Genomic DNA, 23,151 nt, shown 5'->3' with positions numbered 1-23,151 from the left:
AAGTCATTATTTCGCTGAGAAACATTGTTCAAAGTTAGCGCCCACAGCAATTTAATGAGCGTTTATCAGCAGCTCTTGATACCAGGTGTCCACAGAGCAGATGTTCTGCTACTGCAGCAAACAACAGCAGATATGCCAAGTACATAACAAATACACACTTATAAGCATGAAATTGTGTTATGTTCTTGTGTTTGCAGCCCTGATGTTGTCAATCAGAGGGAGGTTATCTGCTTCGGCTGGCTTTTTTAACATTTCTACACAGCGGAGAAAAACATGGGCGACTACTGACTGCCAAAGGCTAATAAGCTGAATCTGGGCTTATCTTTAGGTGCAAACATAGCGCTTCATACGAACCCTAAAGGACCTCAGCCGACGGCGAAAAGATTGAAACTTTCCGCAAAAAAAATCTTCTCAAAAGTCATCACTCAACACGCTGTCAAACACTGATCTAAATAACAGGCGACGTGCATCGGTGCTTGTTGTCATACCGGTACGGACAGAAGCCTGAGCAGCAGCAGCCTGAGCAGCAGCAGCCGGGCAGTTGCTGCGAGATTGCATCAGTGTCCACTTGTTTCAACAGAGTAGATGAATGAAGAAAGATTTATAGGGTTGGAGAGATGAGCGGGAAGTAAAAATAAATAAAAAAGTTCGTGCAAATAATGCAAAAAAGGATGTCGGGGAAAACAGACAGACGACTTACTGTAGAGAGAATATTTTACTTTACACCTTCTTACGACAGAGCGACTCTGACGTTAACTGCAGAGCCAAGTTACATATCCAAACATTCAAACAGCATTTTGGTTTCCAGACTCAAAACTTCTTTTTCTCCTAAATCTAAGAGAAGAAAATCAATCGTCTAAAAGCGGAACGGAAAACTCAATAACAGCACGGCGTAAAGTTCACAGCGTGAACTCGAAAAGATTTAAATCATGGCCGCACTGCACTTTGTGCCATGTGTTAAATGACTCGCGCGACATTCAAATAATAATTAAACATTGCCAATCGCTGCCTTATTAAGCATCAGTGTGTACTAACACTGTCTGTGCTTCCATCGCTTCTGATAAACCGGAGCTGTTTGTGGAGTGCCTGCTTTCAGAAAACTGTGGAAGCAGCAAGAGATTAAAAATTACTCATCCAAACAAGAACGAGCATAAACAAACAATAATGACACTCGCATCACCTGGTTGTCTGTTTTTGTCTCTGTGATATCCTGTTTCCTCAGTGGCATTGCAGTTTGTCTATCTTTCTATCACTGTCTTATGATATTAGTGGTGTGTGTGTGTGTGTGTGTGTGTGTGTGTGTGTGTGTGTGTGTGTGTGTGTGTGTGTGTGTGTGTGTGTTTCAGGGCAGTCCTCCAGACACCGATGTTCTCAGGAAGCGCTGTGTGACATGCTGGAGACGAGTCTAGCATCTCGTAGATGGCAGAGTGCCCAGGGCGCAGCATCACCTCTCCAATTAGGACAGCAGGAAAGCTCCCTGCTACATCATCTACTACACACCACTGGAAGTTCCTGCTCCTGTGCAAAAATTATTATCTCTAAATTGTTGTAGAGTTAACACTGAAAACTTTGGCAGATTTGACTTTGTGGCAAGTTTGAGGTGGAGCTCAAACTGTTGTGACTCGTGTGGTTGACACGAGGACTACGCGTTAAATCGTGTCACAAACTTCAAAAACAGGCTAGAAATGACATATTTGGCCAAATATCCACATAAATGTGGATACTGATAAGGAAGAGTGAATATTCTCAGGACAAAACCCTCCTCACATGGAGACCACCGAACACTTTGTTCAAAACGACTCCATGTCCAGACATTTGCGTCCTCACACCCACGGTGGAATGTCAAAAAAAGTTCAGGGCTACAGTAAAAGCAGGTTCGGTCTTAGTGAGAGGCAGAAAGTTTTCTAATGAGAGAGCCTGAGGGCTTTTAAAATTTGACTCATATTCCCTCTGATCACGCCTGATCAGAGCGCAAAACCTGAGCGGTGAGAGCGCGAAGGAGGAACGGCTGAGGCCAACTGCATTTCAGCACAACTGGATGAGGAAATAATGAGCTTAAACCTCACAGCAATCAGTGTTTATTACGCAGCATCATTGTCTTTGGGAAGCAAATGACTAAAACACTAATACGGACCCACGAAGAACTGTGAGGTGTTTGTAGCAGCAGCATAGAAGGAATTCTTAGAGGTGCCAGCTGTCCATGATCAGCATTTTTAATGTACAGCGCTATGAAGACGCATTTCCCCCGTCATACGTTTTTGGGCGTATTTGCCACAATTACATGTTTCAGACCATCAAACAAATATCGTTCAACTAAAGACAAAAAATGAAGTTTTTAAATGACGATTTCACTGCTGCCTGACCAGTGTGCAAAAGTCATTTCCTCCCTTTTAAAATCATGAATTAACTGTTATTATAAAACTGAGTTCCAATTGGCTGGATCTGATTACTGTTAGACATGATGAATCAAGACATTACGTGTCTGACAAAGTGAAGGAGGAAAGATCTCGAAAAAGCAACACATCGTGCCACTAACTAAAAACAACTATCAGCATCATCTATCAGTCTGGAGTGGGTTACAAAGCCACATCTAAGGCTTTGGGACTCCATCAAACCACAGTGGGAGCCATTATCCACAATGGAGAGAAAGCCTCTGGAGGGACAGCGGTGAACCTTCACAGGAAGGGAAAATTACTCCAAGAGCACATCAATGACGGATCCAGGAGGCCAAAATAGAGCCAAGAACAAAAGAACTGCAGGCATCACCTTGCCTCAGTTAAGATCAGTCTTAAAGAAAGGTGGGAAAAAATGAGCCAAATGGCATCCACAGGAGAGTTCCAAGGCAAAAAGCACACCGATGACTGAAAAGGATACTTCACTCATTTCAGTTCACATGATCTCAGAATGGTAGCGTGGACACTGATGATAGTGTGATGTTTGCTTTCTGTTTCAGGACCTGAAAGTTCCCGTAACCGATGAAACCATGAATGTATTTTATACCAGGAGAATGAGCAGCGATCAGTTCATACCCTGGAAATTCGAAGGCACTCAGGTACTGCAGCGTGACAAAGTTTGGAAACACCTGAAAATCCACCTCTAAATGGCTAAAAAAGAAAAAATAACAACCAATGAAAACTTTGGAAAGGCCCAGTCAGAGTCAGACTTTCATGCTTGAAAAACCTCCAGTGTGGCTGAATTAAAACAAGTCTACAAAGAAGAGTGGGCCAAAATGTTTCCACAGTGATGCAAAAGACTCACTGCCAGTTATCACAAACACCACTGCTGTTGTTGCTGCCAAGGGTGGCAAAACCAGTTATCAGGTTTAGGGGGGAATTACTTACACAGAGCCAGGTAGACTCGGGTTGCTTTTTCCCTTAATTCATTCAGAAATGCATTCATTAATACATAAACCATAATTTTGAAACTTTTTATTTGGGATATCTTTGTTTCATAGTCAAATTTGCAAAAAAATAAGAAATCGAGTACAGAAAAATAATTTTCCAGCTAACTGTATTTGTGAGTCTGGTGTGTTTATATCTGTATAATCAGTTTGACTCAGACGAGCCACTAAAACAAATCTTTCTTTCCAGACATCTCAGACAGACAGATGAGAGCGGAAAACGGATAGACACCGACAAGGAAGCCAGCTAATTATCAGCTATTGGCTGATCAGGATACACAGCATAGAGCGTATCAGGAGCTAGCACCATGACGGAAAACTGAGAAGGAAAAAGATGATAAAGAAAAGTGGTTTCAGTTCTTTCTTGAGTATAAATCAGAACAAACAACATTTACACGAGTGGTAATTTTATATTTCATTCTTTGTAATTCATAGAGCACCGTCTCATTTACCTAACTTACATGGTATTGCCTTCATCTTCAGTTAGCATCTACCTGGACTGATAGATGGAGGTCGTCACTGACATAACACACACACACCCCCACAGATGTACAACACCCCCTGAGATTGTCCTTCTCTCACACACACACACACACACACACACACACACACACACACTAACAGATGGGTAGATATCCGAACCTCTCTTTAGGCACACACACCTGTCAGGTTATGTAGTGGAGACGGATGTGATGGATGCTATCTGTTTGTCAGGTCTTCTCCGTAGTGTTGGTCTAATGAGGCGACACCCTGTCCTGACTGACACAACCAGGTCAACAGGGTCAGAGACAACTCTGTGAATTACTAACCCACATCCATAAATAACCACAAGGTATCAGGACAGACCAGAGGGGTTTCTCTTCTGTTAGCAAAGCCCTGCAGGGCATCAGGTAGTTCAATTAAAACATGCATTCTGATTTAAACTCGATCCAAGTTTCAGAAAACGTCTCTAAAAGAAGACTGATGGAGCTACTCCATGGGCAGAATCAAACCAGCTGACAAGCTGCTGTAAACTTTACACTGAGGCACAGCTATGGGCAGACATGTTGGTTTAGAACAGGGGTAGGCAACTCCAGGCCTCGAGTGCCAGTGTCCTGGAGGTTTTAGATGTGTCCATGATCCATCACAGCTGATTTAAATGGCTAAATGACTCCTCAGCATTTCTTGAAGTTCTCCAGAGGCCTGGTAATGAACTAATCATTTGATTCAGGTGTGTTAACCCAGGGTGCGATTTAAAACCTGCAGGACACTGGCACTCGAGGCCTGGAGTTGCCTACCCCTGGTTTAGAAGAACCAAATCCTCTCTTCGGAAGAAATTCAGAGTGGATGCCGCGTAAGACGTGTTGACAATTTGACCGGACAGCAGGCTAATGCGTGCGTACAACTGGAGTATAAAAGAGCTACAAAAACATTTTTTGCCTGTTGCAGCTGAAAAGTTTTACATGGGTGTGAAATAATCAGAAAAAGTCAGGTCCTGAGTGGTGAACCAATCCTTTTTTTCCCCCAGAGTATGAAAAAACTTCACACTGTCACAGACAATTTGCCAATATTGTAAATGGAATCATCTGAAGCCATATGAATGCATGATTATTCCCGACAGTGCCACCAGGCTCCATATCACAGCACTGATCTGAAAGAGCCACATTATCAAAGACTTTCTTATGTGCACATGTGACCCATGAAAAAGCCTGTTGCACCAGTACTGTTCCTGCTAGGTTTATGTGTTACATGGTACAAATCTAAAAAGCCCATAAACTTTGAAAAATGCTAGCTGCATGATTGGGAACAAACCGCCCCTGAGGGATGAACCGTCGCCTGGTCCATGAGACCAATGGAAGAGTCGCCAATGTTCTGGTTTTATTACCAACCAAAAACCTACTGCTCCTGTTGCAAATGCAATATATAAAAATAAATGAATAAAGCCTTATCAAATCCAAAACTAATTATAACACTTATCTCTCGTCTCAAAAATGTTTTCTCATTGCTACTTTCCTTTGAGCTTCCGGGAACAAAAATTATCACTGCAAATACCCCCCCCTCGTTTTATTTGCATTTTTATCTATCCTGTTGGAGTAATCCAGTATGCCTGGCTGCTAATAAAACACCTCTCACCTAGCTGACTTCATTTGACTTGCTAATAAAACTCAGCTGTTATCGGGGCTTTAATTAAAATACATCACTTTGAAAGTGAGCAAAACACTTTTTTCCTGTTGCAGGATATGTAAATTCAATTTAGGCTGCACATAATCTCGGTCAATGTTTGTTACACCTGATTTGTGCCACCGCAGTGATGCAGATGTGCGTGAGCAGCGGTTTTCATTTAATGCGCTGCTCTGTGAGTGTGTTACTGTTGTGGTATGTTGGGCAGAGCCTGAAACTGCAAGTTATTTGTTCAGCACATCATGTGAAGCACCTTTAATACTGAACGACACACAGAGTCCATCGTTGGACGGTGTCTGGTCGTTCAGCTTGTGTGCCCTTATAGGTGAATAAAAACGAACATAGGAAAATAAAGACAGTACACAGTAGAATTAGTCTTGAGACCACACAGTTTTTATCTGAAAAAAGATACTTTCTCAATATGATAATGAAAACAAGTTGAGGGTTTACACCAGAGAACAGTGAACAGAAGTCATTTACTGCAGGAGGAATAGGGCTGCCAACTTTTACCTGCAATAATTCAGTTGCACTGCTCTTGAACGGGCATCCAGATGAATCTCATGCACAGGCTAACATTGAGCCCACCCATACATGTGTCTACAGTCATGCTAAATAAATAAAGTATGCATTCTTTCAAATCCAGGATTTCACATATGTGTGAAATTGGTCTGTAGCAGGTTTTACAGTTAGGTCACTGCAACAACATAAGACATACTAGATTGTGCTATTATTATCATTTTTATTATTATTATTGTTTATGCCAAAATATAGAATCAGTGTCTGTTTCTATAGCAATTAGGATGTTAAGTAGCAGCCAACTGCTGTTAACAGAACGTGCTTGCTAATGATTATCTGATCCTGAGCAAGTGTGAGCACCTTTTTTTAAAACAGACGTTTTGGCAGTTTGGTGGTCCGGAGCGTTCCGGCTGTGTGTTAACACAATGCAGTGATCTCACATGAGCAATTGTTGCTGCCCAACAGCCTGGGAAGGATTGCAAGTCAATTTCCAACCAATTTCCAGTCCATCATTCTACAGTCAGAAAGATTATTCACAGGTGGAAAACAGTTCCCAGTCTTCTCAGGAGTGAACATCATAACAATTCCCCCCCTAGGACAGAACATGCAATGCTCAGAGAAACTGCAAAAGAAAAAGAGCTGCGGACTGAGACTCTACAGGTCTCAGTTAGCATGTAAAAAGTAAAAGTTCATGACAGTACAACTAGAAAAAGCCAAAGTAGCAAAGTGAAGATATATGGCCATGATGTACGGAGCCAAGTTGGAGGAAAACTAAACACAGCATATTAGCACAAACACCTCACACCAACTGTCAAACACAGCGGTGGTGGAAAGGTGATGATTTGGCAGCCATACAGGACCTGGGCACTTTGCAGAGTTGACGCTGAACTCCTCTGCACACCAAAATGGGCCGAGCTTTAGCCGTCAAGCGACAGGTCAGTGAAACCAAGCACAGCATCAAATCTACAACAGATTGGCTGAAAGAGAAAATAATCAAGGAGCTGCAATGACCTAGTCAAAGTCCAAACTTCAAACTTATTAAAATGCTGTGCCAGACCTTAAAACTAGCGATTTATAAATGAATACCTGCAAACTTCAATAAACTAAAGCAACTTTGTAAAGGAAAGTGGCCCAAAATGCCTCCACAACAATGTGAGAGACTGTTGAAGTCATACAGAATACTTTACTCTAAGGAAATTATGTGGTTACAGTTGCTCCAACAGACTGAACTCAATTCAATTCGAGTCACTTCAATTTTATTTTATTTACATAGCGCCAAATCACAACAACAGTCACCTCAAGGCGCTTTAAGGTAGACCCTGCAATAATACATACAGAGAAAACCCAACAATCATATGAGCCCCTATGAGCAAGCACTTTGGCGACAGTGGGAAGGAAAAACTCCCTTTTAACAGGAAGTAACCTCCAGCAGTACCAGGCTCAGGGAGGGGCGGGGCCATCTGCTGTGACCAGTTGGGGTAAATAATACAATATTTTACAAAGTTACAAAATATAAGAAATAGCTTTATCCAGAATACTACAGAGATTAAATATATATGATTGAAATTTTACTCTAAACTGTAAAACAACTTATCGCTGCTTAAGGTGGTTCTATAAGCTGCTTAAGCTGCTTAAGCTGCTTAAGGTGGTTCTATAAGCTCAACTTTCCCATACTGCTTCTGTATTTAGCCTTAGTTTTCAAATGTTGTTCATTTGGGTTTTTATTGAAATTATTTTAAGACACACTAAGGACCACATGATTCATCATTGTGTCCTGATACATAAAACATTGGTACCTTTACCTTGACTATATGTGTGGCTAGTTAAAAAAATAAAATAAAACCAAAGGTTTGATGTCACTTTAAAAACTATTCAAGCTTACTCCTGATATCAAACACAACCTCAGCCCTCATTAGTCTCTTTCTTTGAGATAACCACCACAGTGATTCAGTTGTTGGACAGCTGATAATAACTACAGATAGCATCCACAGCGACTTCACATCAAGTGACAAATCTGCATATAGTTCAGAAAGAGCTGCACAGTATGAGCTGGATATGTAGCAGAGACATAAGACGGAGATTAGAAGAGCTTTGGACACAGACAGTGTACAACAAGCTGACGCTACACAGGCTTACTAGTACACTAAGGGCCCGTTCTTCGTACGTCGCTTACTACATCCAAGATCAAATCATCGCGCTAACTCTGAGCTCGCTATTCCGGTTCCCCGAACACACCTGTTGTTGACGATTAGTATAGCTGGATGAAGTAATGTGAGATCACTGGGTGGCCCAACAGGGGCTACGCATCGATAGTAGAAACATTGATCGGCAACCCTTTGATTGGTCGGCGAAAATGTCGAATGAGCGCGCTCGGTATTCTTCGGCAGCAGAGCAAGAACTCTTGAGTGAGGGATTTTAGGAGTTTCAGAGTCTAATTAAAACGCAAGGGAACACTGCAAAGGCTGCAAAAGCAAGGAGAGAGGGCTGGCAGAAAGTTGCTGACAAATTAAACTCGTAAGTAATTTAATAATAACAATAATAATGGAGTGGATCTATATAGCGCTCTTCAAGGCACCCAAAGCGTTTTACAATGCCACTATTCAGTCACTCTCACATTCACACACTGGTAGCTGTCACAGCTGCCCTGGGACAGAAGCCAGGCTGCCATATCGCGCCATCGGCCCCTCTGGCCAACACCAGTAGGTGGTAGGGTAGATTTATCATATCACACTATATTATCCAATATTATATTACATTATATTATATTACATTATGTTATATTATATCCCCTTTCACATTAGAGCCACAACAGGACCCACTAGAACATGGGAACAAGTAAAAGTGAAATATAAGAATATTCTACAGAATGGTAATATTTATCACTTATGTTGCTTTTCGTCTCTTGGAAAGAGACCCTGAAATAATCTGTTTGTTTGTTTATAACAGCAACCAAGAAAAGGGGCAGCGCAAAAAAAGACAGGTGGTGGTCCTGCACCCCCTCGTCAACAAGTTGGTTAAGTGAATAATACCCTCACGGGAAAATCGATATCTCTCTATGAGCACACTGTCGCGCTGAGCTAAAGGATCCTGTCTGTCCCGCAATATACGCTGAATTCTGAGGACTCTCCTTATCAATCTTGCACCTTCCGCAATGGGCTGCTCGCGTAAACGGACAGGACATGGCTGCGACAGGCTTCCCAAATCCACCTTCGCTTTTATAGCCGTGGTCTCATCTTGATTACACGAAGTAATTTGCAATTGCTACTCTGAAATATGAATTACATCTGTAATAATCACATACATGTAATAGAATGTTAATAGTACATTTCCCTTTTTTAGGGAATGACCTGTATGTATCTGTGTGACATCAATAAAAGGATCAAGTGCTGCATTATCTTTAATTACATTGATGTTATTTATTTATGGTACAACAGTGGTAAAATATCGCTGTTGCTTTCGTATGAATGACGCGGGCATACCTGCGTGGCCGCGATCTAATCCTGTTTACATAAAGTAAACCTGCTCCCCAGCAGGTTTACGCTTACGGCTCTGTTGCTATGACAGCAAGTCCCGGATGAGCTTCGAAGAACCGAACGATCCAAGATCACGCGAAATCGTCAACAGTCAAATCCGGCTAACTTACTTAGCGAGGTACGAAGAACGGGCCCTAAGTCTGACCTGTGTCTAACTGCTGTGACAGGATAACAGCTTTTGGCTAAAATACAAGTGCACTTCCTCGAGGGAACAGAAATATACACCCACCCAGCTCTACAGCAGACCTGATGAACAGATGCTAGAAAACAACAAAGACACACACACACACTTCATTTATTAGAGAGACAACAGTGCATCAGTCTCATTAACTGTGGCCTTCATCAATAACTTCATTAAAACCTTTGTCAGCAAAAGCTGAGCTGTTGGACTGTATGAAACTATGAGTATATGTTAAAGTTGTACTTGAATTAATATTAGTATGTTAACACGAGCAATTTAAGTACAACACGACCATAACTTTGATGTGGAAATTCAAAAATAAGTCAAATATTCAGCTTCCTTCACTTTTTATTTTGATGCGCTGAACCCACAGGTGTGTCTCGTGTCTAATTTCTATCTATTAATTCATTGAAATTGTTACATTCTAAAATCAAGTTAGCAGTATTGTTTCAAAGAACTGCGGCTGCATCTGGCAGCTATGATCTGAATTTATGAGGCAACAGAGGACAGAGTAGCAGTTCATTTTATCACATTAGAGACGGTGATTCGTGAACACTTCAACAATTCCTATCATGCTTCCACTGTCTTGAGTGATAATGCTTTTAGGGAAGACCACAGGGTCAACGCTAGTTATCAAGAGCCCCGCCTCTTCTGTTTATAGTGAGGTAAGGTAACAAACAGAATGTTAAACAGCAGCTGTTGCTAACTTTCAAACGCGCTTTCTTCACACAAACGTAAGCTGTAAGTACAACGTTAAATGTGTGTGCTTTACCCGTTTCAGCCAACAGAGGAGGATGTTGTTCAGCTTTTATGGTGTTCCACTTTCAGTGACCTCACAGTAGCTCAGTAATTACACTTCATTAGATATTCTTGACTTGTTTTAAATCAAGTTTTTTTTATCCAGCCCCAGAATTCTCTTCTTTCACATACTCAGAGTTACTGTCTGCACCAATCTGACACTTAGCCTGAGGTCACGTGTGTCTTTGAATATATTCAGACCCCTTACTTCTCTATCTGGCTTCAAACTCCTGCATTATAAGGCCAGGACTGCTAATGTGGCACCCTGGGGCAGGTACTGAAGACTTTGCAAAGTCATAACTCTGAGTGAGCACAGGCAGAGACTATGACAAAGACTCAAGAACACATTTTAACCACAAATATATGAAGTTTCACCTCTATGAACGATTATGCAAAGGGCATCAAAATGGGCAGAGTAACAATGCTGATGCAGACGAAAAACAGATTCTGTTTTCTGCTGACTTTTCATCCTGATATCACTGCATCATCAATGGATTAAGGAGACAGAAAGAGCTACTGTATAGGATGCAAACACACACACACACACACACACACACACACACACACACACACACACACACACACACACACACACACACACACACCTTACACATCTAGTACAAAAACAATAAATAATAATGAAGGTGACCTGACGAGAAAATCCAGGCTGTGTAGTTGTGTTTGTTATCTCTTAGCTTGGCTTCACTTCTAAAGTCTGAGCACTCCTGGTGAGATAGTCTGAAGAAACTTCCAGACTGTGCTACAGTTTGTGCATAAAGCCAAAAACAGCACTTCCTTTTTCACATGCCATGATGTAGTTACTGGCACTCTTTGGTTGTTTATAAGAAAGCCGGAGTAAAAAAAAGTGTGGGCATAAAACTTGCACAACAAGCTCATCCTTGAAAGAAGCGAGCTTGCTCATCTGACTGACATTTCTCTTTGTCGTGCCATTCTGGCAACAACTTTATACAATTACCTGTTTTCACGTATACAATACAAAAGCAGGAGGCACTGTTACCGGGCAACAATGGCTTTACACCTACCCTTTGAGGAGAAAACAATTACAAATTTTTACTATTAACCACATCTTAGTGACAGAAACACAAAAAGGAACTCCCAGTCACCAGTTTCAAACCTATTTGGAGACGCCTAACTGTGATTCTCATAAGCAGTGGTACTTTCCTTAATTCAGTAATCACATGACAGGTGATGCGCTTGTAGGAGGAAGTTCGTTGGGCATCTTTCTTTGCCATCCATCCATCCATTCGCTTCCACTTATCCTTTTCAGGGTCGCGGGGGGCGCTGGAGCCTATCCCAGCTGTCATAGGACGAAAGGCGGGGTACACCCTGGACAGGTCGCCAGTCTGTCGCAGGGCCAACACACAGGGACAGACAATCATTCACACTCACATTCACTCGCACATTCACACACCTAGTGGCAATTTGGATTTTTCCAATTAACCTATCCCCACAAGCTGCGTGTCTTTGGACGGTGGGAGGAAGCCGGAGTACCCGGAGAGAACCCACGCAAACATGGGGAGAATCTTTCTTTGCCTTTAGACAATAATTCTGATGGCAAAAGAACCAAACGGGACAGGCGCAAGAAAAAAAAAGGAGGGGGTTCTGGTAATAATGCCGGGAGCAGAGTTTTGAACCAGTTGAAGCTTATGGAGGGATTTTTGGGGGAGACCATGCAAGAGAGAATTACAATAGTCAATGCGGGAGGTAACGAGACTATTAAACAAGAATGGACGCAGACTGGGTGGAAAGAGAAGGACGTAATCGGTTAATGTTGCATAGATGGAAATAAGCAGAACAGGTGAGATCACTGATGTGAGATTTATAGGACAGTGAACTGTCTAGGATGACACCAAGGCTCTTAACCTGAGGAGAAGGGAAAACTGTGGAGTTATCAACAGTGAGAGTGAAATGATTTGCCTTCAGTGGGCTGGATTTAGTGCCGACAAGAAGGAGTTCAGTTTTATCCTCATCGAGCTTTAGAAAATTAGGATTTTAATTCCGATAAACATTCTATAAGAGAAGGTGGGAGGGAGGAATCAGGCCAGCGGGAGAGATTTAACTGGGTGTCATCAGCAAAACAGTGAAAGGAAAGATGAAATTTATGGAAAATGGTACCAAGAGGGAGGATGTATGTTATGAAGAGAAGAGGGCCTAAGACTGTACGTTGGGGTACATCAGAAGTGACCGGGAATAGACGAGAGCGGAATGATTTGAGTTTAAAAAACTGGAAGCGGTCAAGGAGATATGATTGGAACCAGGCTGGGGGTGTGTCGGAGACGCCAAGAGAGGAAAGTCTGTTTAGAAGGAGAGATCGTGTCGAAGGCTGAACTCAGATACAAAAGGACAGGAAGGCTGAGAAGACCAGAGTCAGCTCTGAGTAAAACATCATTAGTGAACCATAGCCTAAATGGCACAGTGGTCTACAGATCTTCAGGGGTGGAGATATGCACATTATGCTAATGTTTTGGACACAAGGTTGTGAAATCCAGAAGAAAAAACAAACTCATCTCCTGTGCACGATATCAAATCTCAGCATCCAGCTTCAATGGCAGCGTGCTAACACACGAAGCAGCTGTCGAGTGCTCCCAGCTGTTTTCAGCTTTGTGATAAGAACTAAATACTGAAAGGAGATCATTGATAAGTCTTCACTGTCAGGATATCCATATATACATGTAGATGGAAAGTTTCATATTATATAGGCAATTAAGTGACAGTGCTTCCTATGTGATGCTGAGGAGTAATGCAAAAAGTAATGTAATGAGCAATTCATAAATTACTTTCTATAAAGCGTAAAAAGGTAAGTAATACACTGGACTATGTAATATTGTAATAAGAGCAATGTTATAAAAGAAACATTTCACTATATCTTAATGTATTTAGGAACGCAACAACAATGTGTTGGTATAGCCAACAGAAAAGAAAGAAAAAAACTTTCAGCACTGCAAAATTTTAATCTTTTTTTTAACTGTGGGAGAATGACACTCACAGGAGACATCCAGTTCTCTGTTTGGCCTCAGTCAGTCAGGTTATGTTCTGCTCGAGTGTGCTTTGAGGCAGTGGAAATGAGGTTAGTAGGCAGATGACAGAAGTTGGCATTAAAGCAAGTGGATCAGAGATGACCTCAGCATGGACTCTGGCAGTCTCAGATATCTGTTCATAAAAGTAGAAGTTAAGGAAAAGAAGTGGGAGCCCTTGAAACTGCAACAGAAGGATCGACAGGAGGAGGAGATGGGAGAGTAGAAGAACAGTGGAGGAAGGTGTGAGAAAAAGAAGAAGAGAAAAATAAAGAGCAGTCAGGACTTCTGAGCGAGGAGCTAAGAAATGAAGGAGCCACAAAAATAGCTCCGTGTTTGTAAACCACGCCGACATGCATCATGGTTAGAAGTAACTATTTTACATAGAGATGACCCTGATCTGTTGGAAAGACTTTGCACAAGAAACGTGGAGGGAAGAGCAGGCAGCTGGGGAGAAGAGCCGTTCTGATCTATTCTTGTCCCGACCCCACCATCCCCCATCGCAACTGGACCTCAGAGCTGCCCTTAAGAGAGAGCGAGGGGCTTAATGTGAAAGAGTGTTCATGATGTGTTTTATCTGATAGTGTGATTAAAAAATAAAGATCGCTTTAAATCAATCGCTCTGTTTCCTCTGATTAACAGTTTACGCCTCAGTGGCTTGCAGGCAGAATTGTTGTTCACTGCTACACGTTCACAAACAGCCTATATGGAAATCAGACGATCAGACAATAAACTATTTTATTCACCACAAAAACTGTTTGGCGTAGGCTGAAATAATATAAACAGAGGGGGGAGGGGGCTGCTGATGAGTAATAGATCAGTTCTTTGTAAAGGCAAGAGAAGCACAGTCTAACATAAAGATGATCATTACTCTCCTGTCTAAACACACACACACTCAGTCTGTAGTTCCTCAATCAAAACTCATTTAGAGGGATTTGCCTCTGACAGCCTAACAAACAGACATGCTTTCTGCTCGTCTTTACAAAGAAATATTCTCCCTGTTTCATATCCATCAACCTAAAATCAGTTATCGTGATTTATGTCTTTAATAACACGTTGTGCTCTGCATGATCAGACTATTACAAGATTCCATTATTCAGTTTTACTTCGTTGTCTAATAAAACAAAAAAAGAAAAACTGCACTAAGATTGAATTTCTGTCAGGATATTTAGCAATCAACTCGAGCGTCTTTTACCTATAAAAGACAGCAGCCTATAAAAATAGACCCTGTAAATAATCTTGGTTGGGTTCCCCGTCTTGGCATCACACACACACACACAATTCAGAGGAGACACTGATATTGGTGCGCTTAATCTTAGCTCACATCATCTGCTCTCACTCTGTACCAATACGTCATCCACAGCCTCCTAAGAAACACATTCACATGCTTGTGTTTCCATCACATTTCTTATACTTCGTGCACACGCACTCTAAGAAGAGATATCCTGTAATTCACAGGGTGGGATGGGCCGACATTCTGCAGACCTGCTGCCTGTGCACCTTAAATCAAATCTTTACCTTGCTGTACTCTATAATTCATGTTATGAAGACATATTTGTCACAATGCCACCATGTAACCCGGCTTATTTCCACACAAACTGACTAATGGCTGTTTTAGACGTCTGCGGTAGCGTCTACGACGTAACCTACGTTTAGTGGTCGACGTTGTTGCCGACATTTATACTTGTGCTGGTGCATATTCACCTTATGGTTGAGTCCTGGTGCTTTACATGCAGTGCCAGCAAATAGAAACAAATAAAGTGCCTTGTTCATCCCTTCACATCAATTTGGACAATTTCAGTGATCTCACTCCAGAATTTTGCTTTTATATTAGTTTCCATTTTTTTACATTGAGACAGTGATTATTGATAAATTAAAAACTAGTTGCAGGCTGCATGAACATGACATGTAGTTACATTTTGAGGGAGGTGCACTTCAGGTTATGCCATAAGGTTAAAGAAGGGTTTGCAGTTATAGTGGATGGTCTCTGTTTGGCTTTGCACTTCTTACACATTCTTTAACGTGATATTTTAATGATATTTCAAGCTTTACTGTGTTCAGTGTGTTTGCGTATTCGTCACACTGGAAACTGAAAAGAAGAATTCAATATACAGAGGACAAGTCAGAATATAAAAAAGTAGCTCTCATAGGTAAGGTGTTTTGAGAACAGCAATCTTGCAATGTTAGCTTTTCCACTAGCTCCCTCTTTTGGAAAGAAGCAGGAGTTCTCGCCTAAAACTGCTGACACAGGGAAGCATTGAATGTTGGATGCGTCACTTGCTGTAATTGTAAATGCTCATGACAGTGATTGCATGGTAAGCTGCGGTTACCTGAAAGGCGATGCTGCTTGGTGCTTACTCTGTTGGCGTTTTGCACAGTGCAACAAAGGTGGAGCATGGCAAACATGGTGAGAATCATGACCACACTCTGAAGCAGCAGGGTCAGCTCAAACTGCTTCCCTATCCTGCAAGAACAAGACCAAGGCAACCAAAATCAATCAGGACTTTAGATACAGAGCTCTTATAGATCAGCATGTAGTCCGGTAGGATCAGCTGTATTTAAATACAGAGCCTCAAGGCTGACATGACAGGTTAGCACCTTTAAAAGGAATAAAACAGAAAAGCAAAAGGATAAAAATTATGAGTAAAGAACAAATGCTTTCTTACCAGAAAAATATACGCAAGATGTTAGCTATGAGCAGCACCAGACAGACTCTGGTGGAGAATCCCTCAGTGTTGCTGCTTTTCTGGATCTCCTGATATTGCGGCACATAAGGCAGGGCTCCCCCAAACACCATTACGAATGATGCCAGCCAGGAGAGCAGCGTCCACGAGCCCTCCATGTCCTCCTCCTGGAGAACCACCTCGGCATCCATCACAGCAAGGGAATATTACGAGTGTTCAGGAGGTGGATGAGTAGCAGTAGGAGATCTGACAGACAGCAGGCCACTGTCAGAGAGTCAAAGTAATGGGAGGTCAGCAGCGTTATCATTAATGGGCATTATGAGGCGCCCAGAGTCACTAACCAGAGATTAACATTGCCCGAGTGCAATTAAATGCCTCATTCTTATATCTCACATCACAATTTTCATGTTTATTTCCAGCACTAAATCTCTTACAGGAAAGTAGCCCGTGCATGATGACCAAAACAACCAAACTTACATAAAACATGAAGCAATATACTTTCATATTAGAGCCAAAATGATCTCAGTCAGCTGATTCTGGCCTATCAATGCACACATACAAGGCAGGCATAATACTGCTTTTAAGCTTCTTTATGCAGAACATAATGTTGAAGTAGACAACTATGTCATTGTTGCATAGTCTGTTACAGTTTCACATATTTGCTGGTTGATTAGTCAAAAACAGCTGTTAAATGTTTATCTTTTTATATTTTTTTAAAGTACAAAAGGCTCATTATTGTCCAAATACAACTTCTAAATGTTGGCAGTTATCTTATTTTTCTAATCGTTTTACATCCATTTCCATCAATCAAAATCATTCAATAACACATCTTAGGCAAGCTCTGCTGTTACAGGCAGGCGTAGTAGTGATTCCAAACAGAGGTGCAGCAAAGAAAATGTTCATTTTTATTCAGGTTTCCCAACAGTTACAATAAATGGACCCATGACTGTCTGGAAATAGTATACTGTACTTTAATTCATTACATAAATAGGTCAAGGAGGACAGACAAGTAGCAAACTACTTTTCTATTATTTAAACTTCTTGTCTTTTATAGTGGCCACATATCAGAACAGGGATCACAAGTGAGAGTCAAAGGTCTGGGAATGTACAGCAACAGAGGACATGGACTGCCAGGAGAGGTTAAACAGTCACCGGCTGGTGAAGCTAGGGGCGTTACTAAGGTGACCAGTATGGGATCTACCACACTGTTTAAATAACAAGTCAAAATGCATATCTGCACCGACTTCTGTCAAACTGCATACACCAGCTTTTCTTTTTTCTTCTTAGCTTAAATGTTCAGTTAAACATATTCTATTACCAGGCTGTCTTCATAACAAAGGTCCTGGTAATTCAAAATGTTTTCTTAAATTAAATCTTCAAATTAATATTATTATTAGCAATGCAAAGTGACTACTGTGACTACTTGGCATGATAAGATAAGATAAGATAAGATAAGATAAGATAAGATAAGATAAGCTTTATTAGTCCCACACGTGGGAAATTTGTTTTGTCACAGCAGGAAGTGAATTTTATTTTACTTTATTACAAATGGTCACAGTAGTTCTCTTTTCCCTCCAAACAGTGTTACAATATGTTTCAGTAAATTTGATTTCATACAGTTCCCTAAAACTCCAGTTCCCTATTGTTGTTCTTCAATAGAAACAAAACAAAAACAAACGTATTTTGTGTACACAAAACCCTGACCTACACATGCTGAACAACAGTGAGCAGTGGCATCATGCTTGTGGGTACTGTTGTGTTCCTGTTCAGTAATGACTGTGTAATATTTTCATTATCAAACCTTGAAACGCGCTAGAATGAATGTGCTCTTTTGATTGGTCACAAGGCTCAGCTGACGAATCAGTCAAACCTGGAAATCCAGTCAGCACTGGGTCAACACACTTTTGTCGTGATAACACAAAACCCTCACCAACAGGTTCTCTTCTTGTAAGACTGCTGCTGTTAACCTTTTCTCCTCAACGTAACAGCAGATGCATTGAGTGGAATCTCCTGTGTACAGCCTGATTAACATCAGAGGGCATTTATTTGTAATAAGGACATAACGGCTGTAAAAACACCAACATTGCAGAAAGCATTTTAAAGGTGTGATGATTAACAATGCAAAGTGAATGAAAACCTGCAGCAGACCTTTAACACATTCCATAAAAAGGTTTCTACGTGTTTTCCAAAGTTAAATATTATTCAGGAAATTTAACAATCCAAGGCGTCTCCAGCTACTTCCCTCCGCCTGCTGTAGAAGTTAACCATCACATGAGAGCAGCCCAAATGTGATGGACTACATCTGATAACACAACGAGCTTTGTTACGTAAGCAAAGCATAGCTTCTTTGGGTTGGGCTAACATGCCTGAACTTCCAGACATCAATTTTAGGCTACTGTGCCAGCCTCAGAGTAACAAGACACAGAGGCCCAGCATTCACAGCGAGTGGTTACATTGTTATAAACAGATGAAGGTTTCGTATAAGCCTGTGCAAATAAGAACTTTTAAGGGCAAAAATTAAATCACCAAAGAAAGTCTACCGTTTTCTATAATAGTAGAGCGAGCTCACTGGGGCTGATTCTGTATCGCCCCTTATAAGGATTTTATACCCCAGTAAGTTCCCTAATTTAAGAGTTAACTTAAAACTTCAAGCTTTACTTACCAAGCCTCGTCGTTCACTTTCCGCCCGTTTGTAACATAAACAAAACCCGCACACGAATTCTTCGGCGTCAAAACACACCGGGCTCCCGGCAGCTCCAACTTTCAAATCCAACTCGTTCAGATGAGGAGAAACGTGCGCGCGCAGGCAGGCGCACACGCACTCGCAGGCAGGCGCACACGCACTCGCACGGATACATCGACTTCTATCTTTTGTTTTAGTTAATACAGATTTAACAAAGGCTTTTGTGTGCATGTTTCTATGACCCGGACGCCTAAATGAGGCAGACTACTGCACTGAACAAATATCTGAATGTCAGGAGTTTTATGAAGCTACGTGGGGTAAATAAAATCTACAACTCTGTACTGCCCATTCAAAACTCGCTGTACTTTGGAGCAGCTCTCGCGAGATTCTCTGTGCTTTGGAACAGCTGACTGTGCTGTGGGTGTTGTGCGAGATTGCTTACTTCGAGTAGATAGCAAAACAGTCGCTAGATAGCGGTTTGAATTTTTGTGCTGTTTGGGCGCTGATAATCATTTACATCACAACATGGCTGAGACGGACCCCAAATCGGTGCAGGACCTTACCAATGTGGTGAGTCGTGATCGCGAGGCAAGCTAGCTTTAGCCACAGTAGCTTAGCCTTAGCTAGCAAAGCCAATAACAATGCTAACGATAGCAAGCTATCTGAGCTAGCAAATTTTAGCACTTATGCGGTGTTTCGTGGATTTTGTTTGGTGTGTAAAACTCTAGATTCAAAGTGTGTGTTGAGCTTGTTGCATCCAAACCACAATCCCAGACTTTAGCTCCAGAATGTTATGTAATGGTCAACCGGTCATGTAAATGGCATCACCAAATTCCAACGAGTAAACTGCACAGAATTATGTAAAAGTTACCTGCAGTACATTTTCTATCCTTATTCACCTGGCACTTATATATAGTAGGTTTCCCTTATCAGTGTCTGACTACTGAATATCGCGCAGTTTCACACAGACCTTAAAATGTACAGATTATATGTTAATGATTCTTTTAGTGTTTCCTATACGACAAAGCCTGCGTAGGCAGTGTTTGAGTGTTGCCATAGAGATGGGGGTCAGTGAGAGACGTTCAGCTTCAGTAAACCTCGCAAACGTTTAAAAACCACCTCCGCTAGTTTGAGTCATTTGTTGTTATGCATTACCTAGTTTCCTACAGTCGTATTCACACAGATTTAAAGAAGCTGAGGATTAACTTGACTGTTATGTGAAGGAGATGCAGAATGAAGAGATGGGGGGGCGCTGCAGGTGTACTTGTTACAGTAAATCATAGATCCATAGTCAAGCTTTTAAGTTGTTGGCATAGAAACAGATTCACAGACCATATGCTTAAGTGTTTGTATCTGGCAGTGTTATGACTTCACTTTATATCTCCATAAACTTTAACTACTAAGTGGCTCCAGTTTCATTTATAATTTCTGCTCTTTTCCCCTCCACAGGTTCAGACTCTGCTGCAACAGATGCAGGACAAGTTCCAGACCATGTCAGACCAGATCATTGGAAGGAATATCCTAATAATCATCTAAAACATTGTATTGATTATATGCATCAAAGTTAATAATTGTAGGCTGGGTCATTTGTTCCGTGTTAGCTGACTTTGTGATTTCCAGTTGTAATTACCAGCCTTAACTAATTCTCCACTTGATGAAATGAGCACACGTATTGATGACTTGGAAAAAAACATTGCTGACCTGATGACCCAGGCTGGTGTCGAGGAGATCGAGGCAACACCAGAAAAAGCTAAAGAGGGTCAAGGATCATAATGAAGGTAATCAAGTAGTCGGCACATCTAGCTTTGTCAGTTTTCCTGTAAATATGTTGAATGTCAGCTTTAATAGTGAATGTTTTTCTAAATCTGTCCCACAGGTTCCTAAATCACAAGGCGAGAAGTCGGTCCTGTATTCAGGAGCAGCAGACTTTTTCCATTCTGAAAATGACTAATATTGATTTGGTGTGTCGTTGTGTGAAATGCTTTTTTATATATTGTGAAATGGTTATGTAATGACTTGAAAATTTGAACGTTACTTGTAAGCTAGAGTAGTGTGACATGCCCTTCAGCACCTCAAGTGCTCATGTGCAGGATTGCAGATTTAGCGTACTAACCTGGAGGTTATTTTCATATACATGTATATCAGTAGTTGAATTCCTTGACACGAAAGCAGACAGTGTTGGTTTTGCCCTAGCCTCTGACGAGGACTAAAACTTGCAGGCTAACAGGTTAGTACAAACCTCTAACCCAGTGTCCGCACCAACACGGTGCAGCGAATCTCTAAAGCTAGCAGTGTTTCACAGTGAGCACTGTTACAACCATTGTGTGGGATGCATTCCAATCCTGATAGTCTTCTATTAAAGCTATTTAATACACGGCTGTTTGTCATGTATGGTCAATACTTGGAAAGAGGGGTGCACTATGAAGTGAGATCAGTGAGTTATTGGAGTTGGTCAAACTTAAAATCAGTTTTCATTACAGAAAACTGATTTTAAGATAAGCGGCTCTTTTAACCTAAGTCACTATGGTCACTTAACCTGAAGACGTAAGCCGCTCGGCCGCAGGTTATGTTCAGAGTTTGTTTTAAAAATCCATATTTTCAGAGTTTTTATTATTTTTTTTTATCCATCGCATTTTTAAAAAGTGTTATTTATACGCATGTTCGGGGAATAAGTTTTATGTGTCACAAGTTGTTAAGCTGCACTTTAGTGGAACCACTAAAATCATCGTCAGGAAATTGCATTATGTATGTGCATGTTTATTTTAGTGAAGCAAAAAAAAAAAAAAAATGTATAAATGTTAAACTTCATTCCATCTCTTTCCTGCTTATCCAGTTAAGATGTGTGTGTGGGGGCAGGAGCCTATCCCAACTATTTAGTACAGCCGTGTCAAACTCCAGGCCTCGAGGGCCGGTGTCCTGCAGGTTTTAGATGCATCCTTGATCCAAAACAGCTGATTTAAATGGCTAAATGACCTTCTCAGCATCTCTTGATGTTCTCCAGAGGCCTGGTAATGACCTCATCATCTCATTCAGGTGTGTTGACCCAGGGTGAGATCTGAGATCTAAAACCTGCAGGACACCAGCCCTCAAGGCCTGGAGTTAGACACCCCTGATTTAGTCCAGCATACAGAACCCACACAAAGAGTACTAATGTGAAATTCATTTCGCAATCTGCTGACAAATGAAAGCGATTTGTGCATTTCCTTTACATCAGGCACATTTAATGTATCCAGTCTAAAAGACTCAGAACTATTTCTAAGGTGACAGCACTGAAATTACACTCGGCAATAACATAATAAATTCTAATTTTTACCACTTTATGCACCAAATCCAGTTTTTACACCATCTGATAACGTCTGAGATTGGAGTAGATGGCACTTGGATCATTTTGCGTGGACACAGAGTCACGATGCATGAAACCCCTTTTTACACGAGCGCGCACTGAGCTGAAAACAAATCTCTTACTGGAGTTTTACGTTTTGTCAAGCCAGCTACAGCAAAGAGAGCCTGCCTGTGTTGAATGTTCTTCGTAGCATACCCCTCTGGTGCTGACAGAATTTTTAACAATACATCCAACTCCGAGGTGCTCTGCATTTTTCTGTAGTTTTGTTTTTTTAAACCAGAATCGTATTTTCAGATGCAAATTCTGTGGAACGTCTCAGTGTTGCATGGTTTTTAAATCTATATTGTTTATAATGTAATGAAATTATAATCAACCTCTTAGGTTAGGACAGTTTGTAAAATGTAAATAATCATTTAAACCCTGCATGTTGAAACTTCATCATGAGCACCACAGGGACACCAAGGGTTTCAGAATTAATAAGGACAATGACACAGCAAATAAGTATGTGAGCCCATCATGGACAGTGCATAATATATTCAGATGTATGGAGTGACACGGCACAAAAATAAGAATCTTCAGTCACTGGGCTCAGAAGCACTTATTGTCATTAAAGACTCTGTCATCGCATCCACAGATGAAATTATCTACTGTAAACTTTAGTGTGCTATGAACTGGAAAATGCAACTTTTACTTTAAAAACTACAACATTTAGTCTCATCAGTTCAAGAAGAGGTCACGCAACACGCTGGAAAACACCGGTCATAAAAGTTTGTTTAAATGTATTTCTGCCCTTAAATAAAAATCAGCGCATGCATATA

At 41.2% G+C, this 23,151-nt stretch overlaps 2 protein-coding genes across 4 annotated transcripts in view; one reads left to right on the top strand and one right to left on the bottom strand.

Moving 5' to 3' along the window:
• The window catches only part of LOC147324286 (solute carrier family 66 member 2), a 56,956-nt gene extending 36,952 nt beyond the window's left edge, over positions 1 to 20,004 (bottom strand). The window contains exons 1-3 of one of the 3 annotated variants that reach the window (XM_086297949.1): positions 19,862 to 20,004; positions 16,290 to 16,571; positions 15,954 to 16,087 (exon numbers count right to left, since the gene is read on the bottom strand). In XM_086297949.1, the coding sequence (XP_086154075.1) occupies positions 15,954 to 16,087; positions 16,290 to 16,498 (343 nt within the window). In that variant the 5' untranslated portion in view covers positions 16,499 to 16,571; positions 19,862 to 20,004. Of the gene's footprint in view, positions 1 to 15,953; positions 16,088 to 16,289; positions 16,572 to 18,969; positions 19,827 to 19,861 lie in introns of those variants that run through there. The other 2 variants (XM_086297950.1, XM_086297948.1) reach the window with 2 other exon arrangements.
• Positions 19,366 to 22,743, top strand: hsbp1b (heat shock factor binding protein 1b). Its single transcript, XM_086297951.1, has 4 exons — positions 19,366 to 19,560; positions 20,440 to 20,506; positions 20,642 to 20,768; positions 20,867 to 22,743. The coding sequence occupies exons 1-3, from the start codon at positions 19,516 to 19,518 to the stop codon at positions 20,761 to 20,763; spliced, it is 234 nt and encodes a 77-aa protein (XP_086154077.1). The 5' UTR covers positions 19,366 to 19,515; the 3' UTR covers positions 20,764 to 20,768; positions 20,867 to 22,743.
• Positions 22,744 to 23,151: the final 408 nt, after the last annotated feature.

This window comes from Aulonocara sp. 'chitande type north' Nkhata Bay, linkage group LG7 (genome assembly GCF_057382095.1).
Source record: "Aulonocara sp. 'chitande type north' Nkhata Bay isolate Kocher_YH1m ecotype deep benthic linkage group LG7, A_spYH_male_GT1.1, whole genome shotgun sequence".
In the NCBI taxonomy this organism is placed as follows: Eukaryota; Metazoa; Chordata; class Actinopteri; order Cichliformes; family Cichlidae; genus Aulonocara; species Aulonocara sp. 'chitande type north' Nkhata Bay.
This window is presented reverse-complemented; position numbering and strand designations above follow the sequence as displayed.

Coding starts and splice junctions, on each gene's coding strand:
- hsbp1b (XM_086297951.1), top strand. CDS start 19,516: ATGGCTGAGACGGACCCCAAATCGGTGCAGGACCTTACCAATGTG. Junction 19,561..20,439: donor TGCAGGACCTTACCAATGTG/GTGAGTCGTGAT, acceptor TCCCCTCCACAG/GTTCAGACTCTGCTGCAACA. Junction 20,507..20,641: donor AGACCAGATCATTGGAAGGA/ATATCCTAATAA, acceptor CTAATTCTCCAC/TTGATGAAATGAGCACACGT.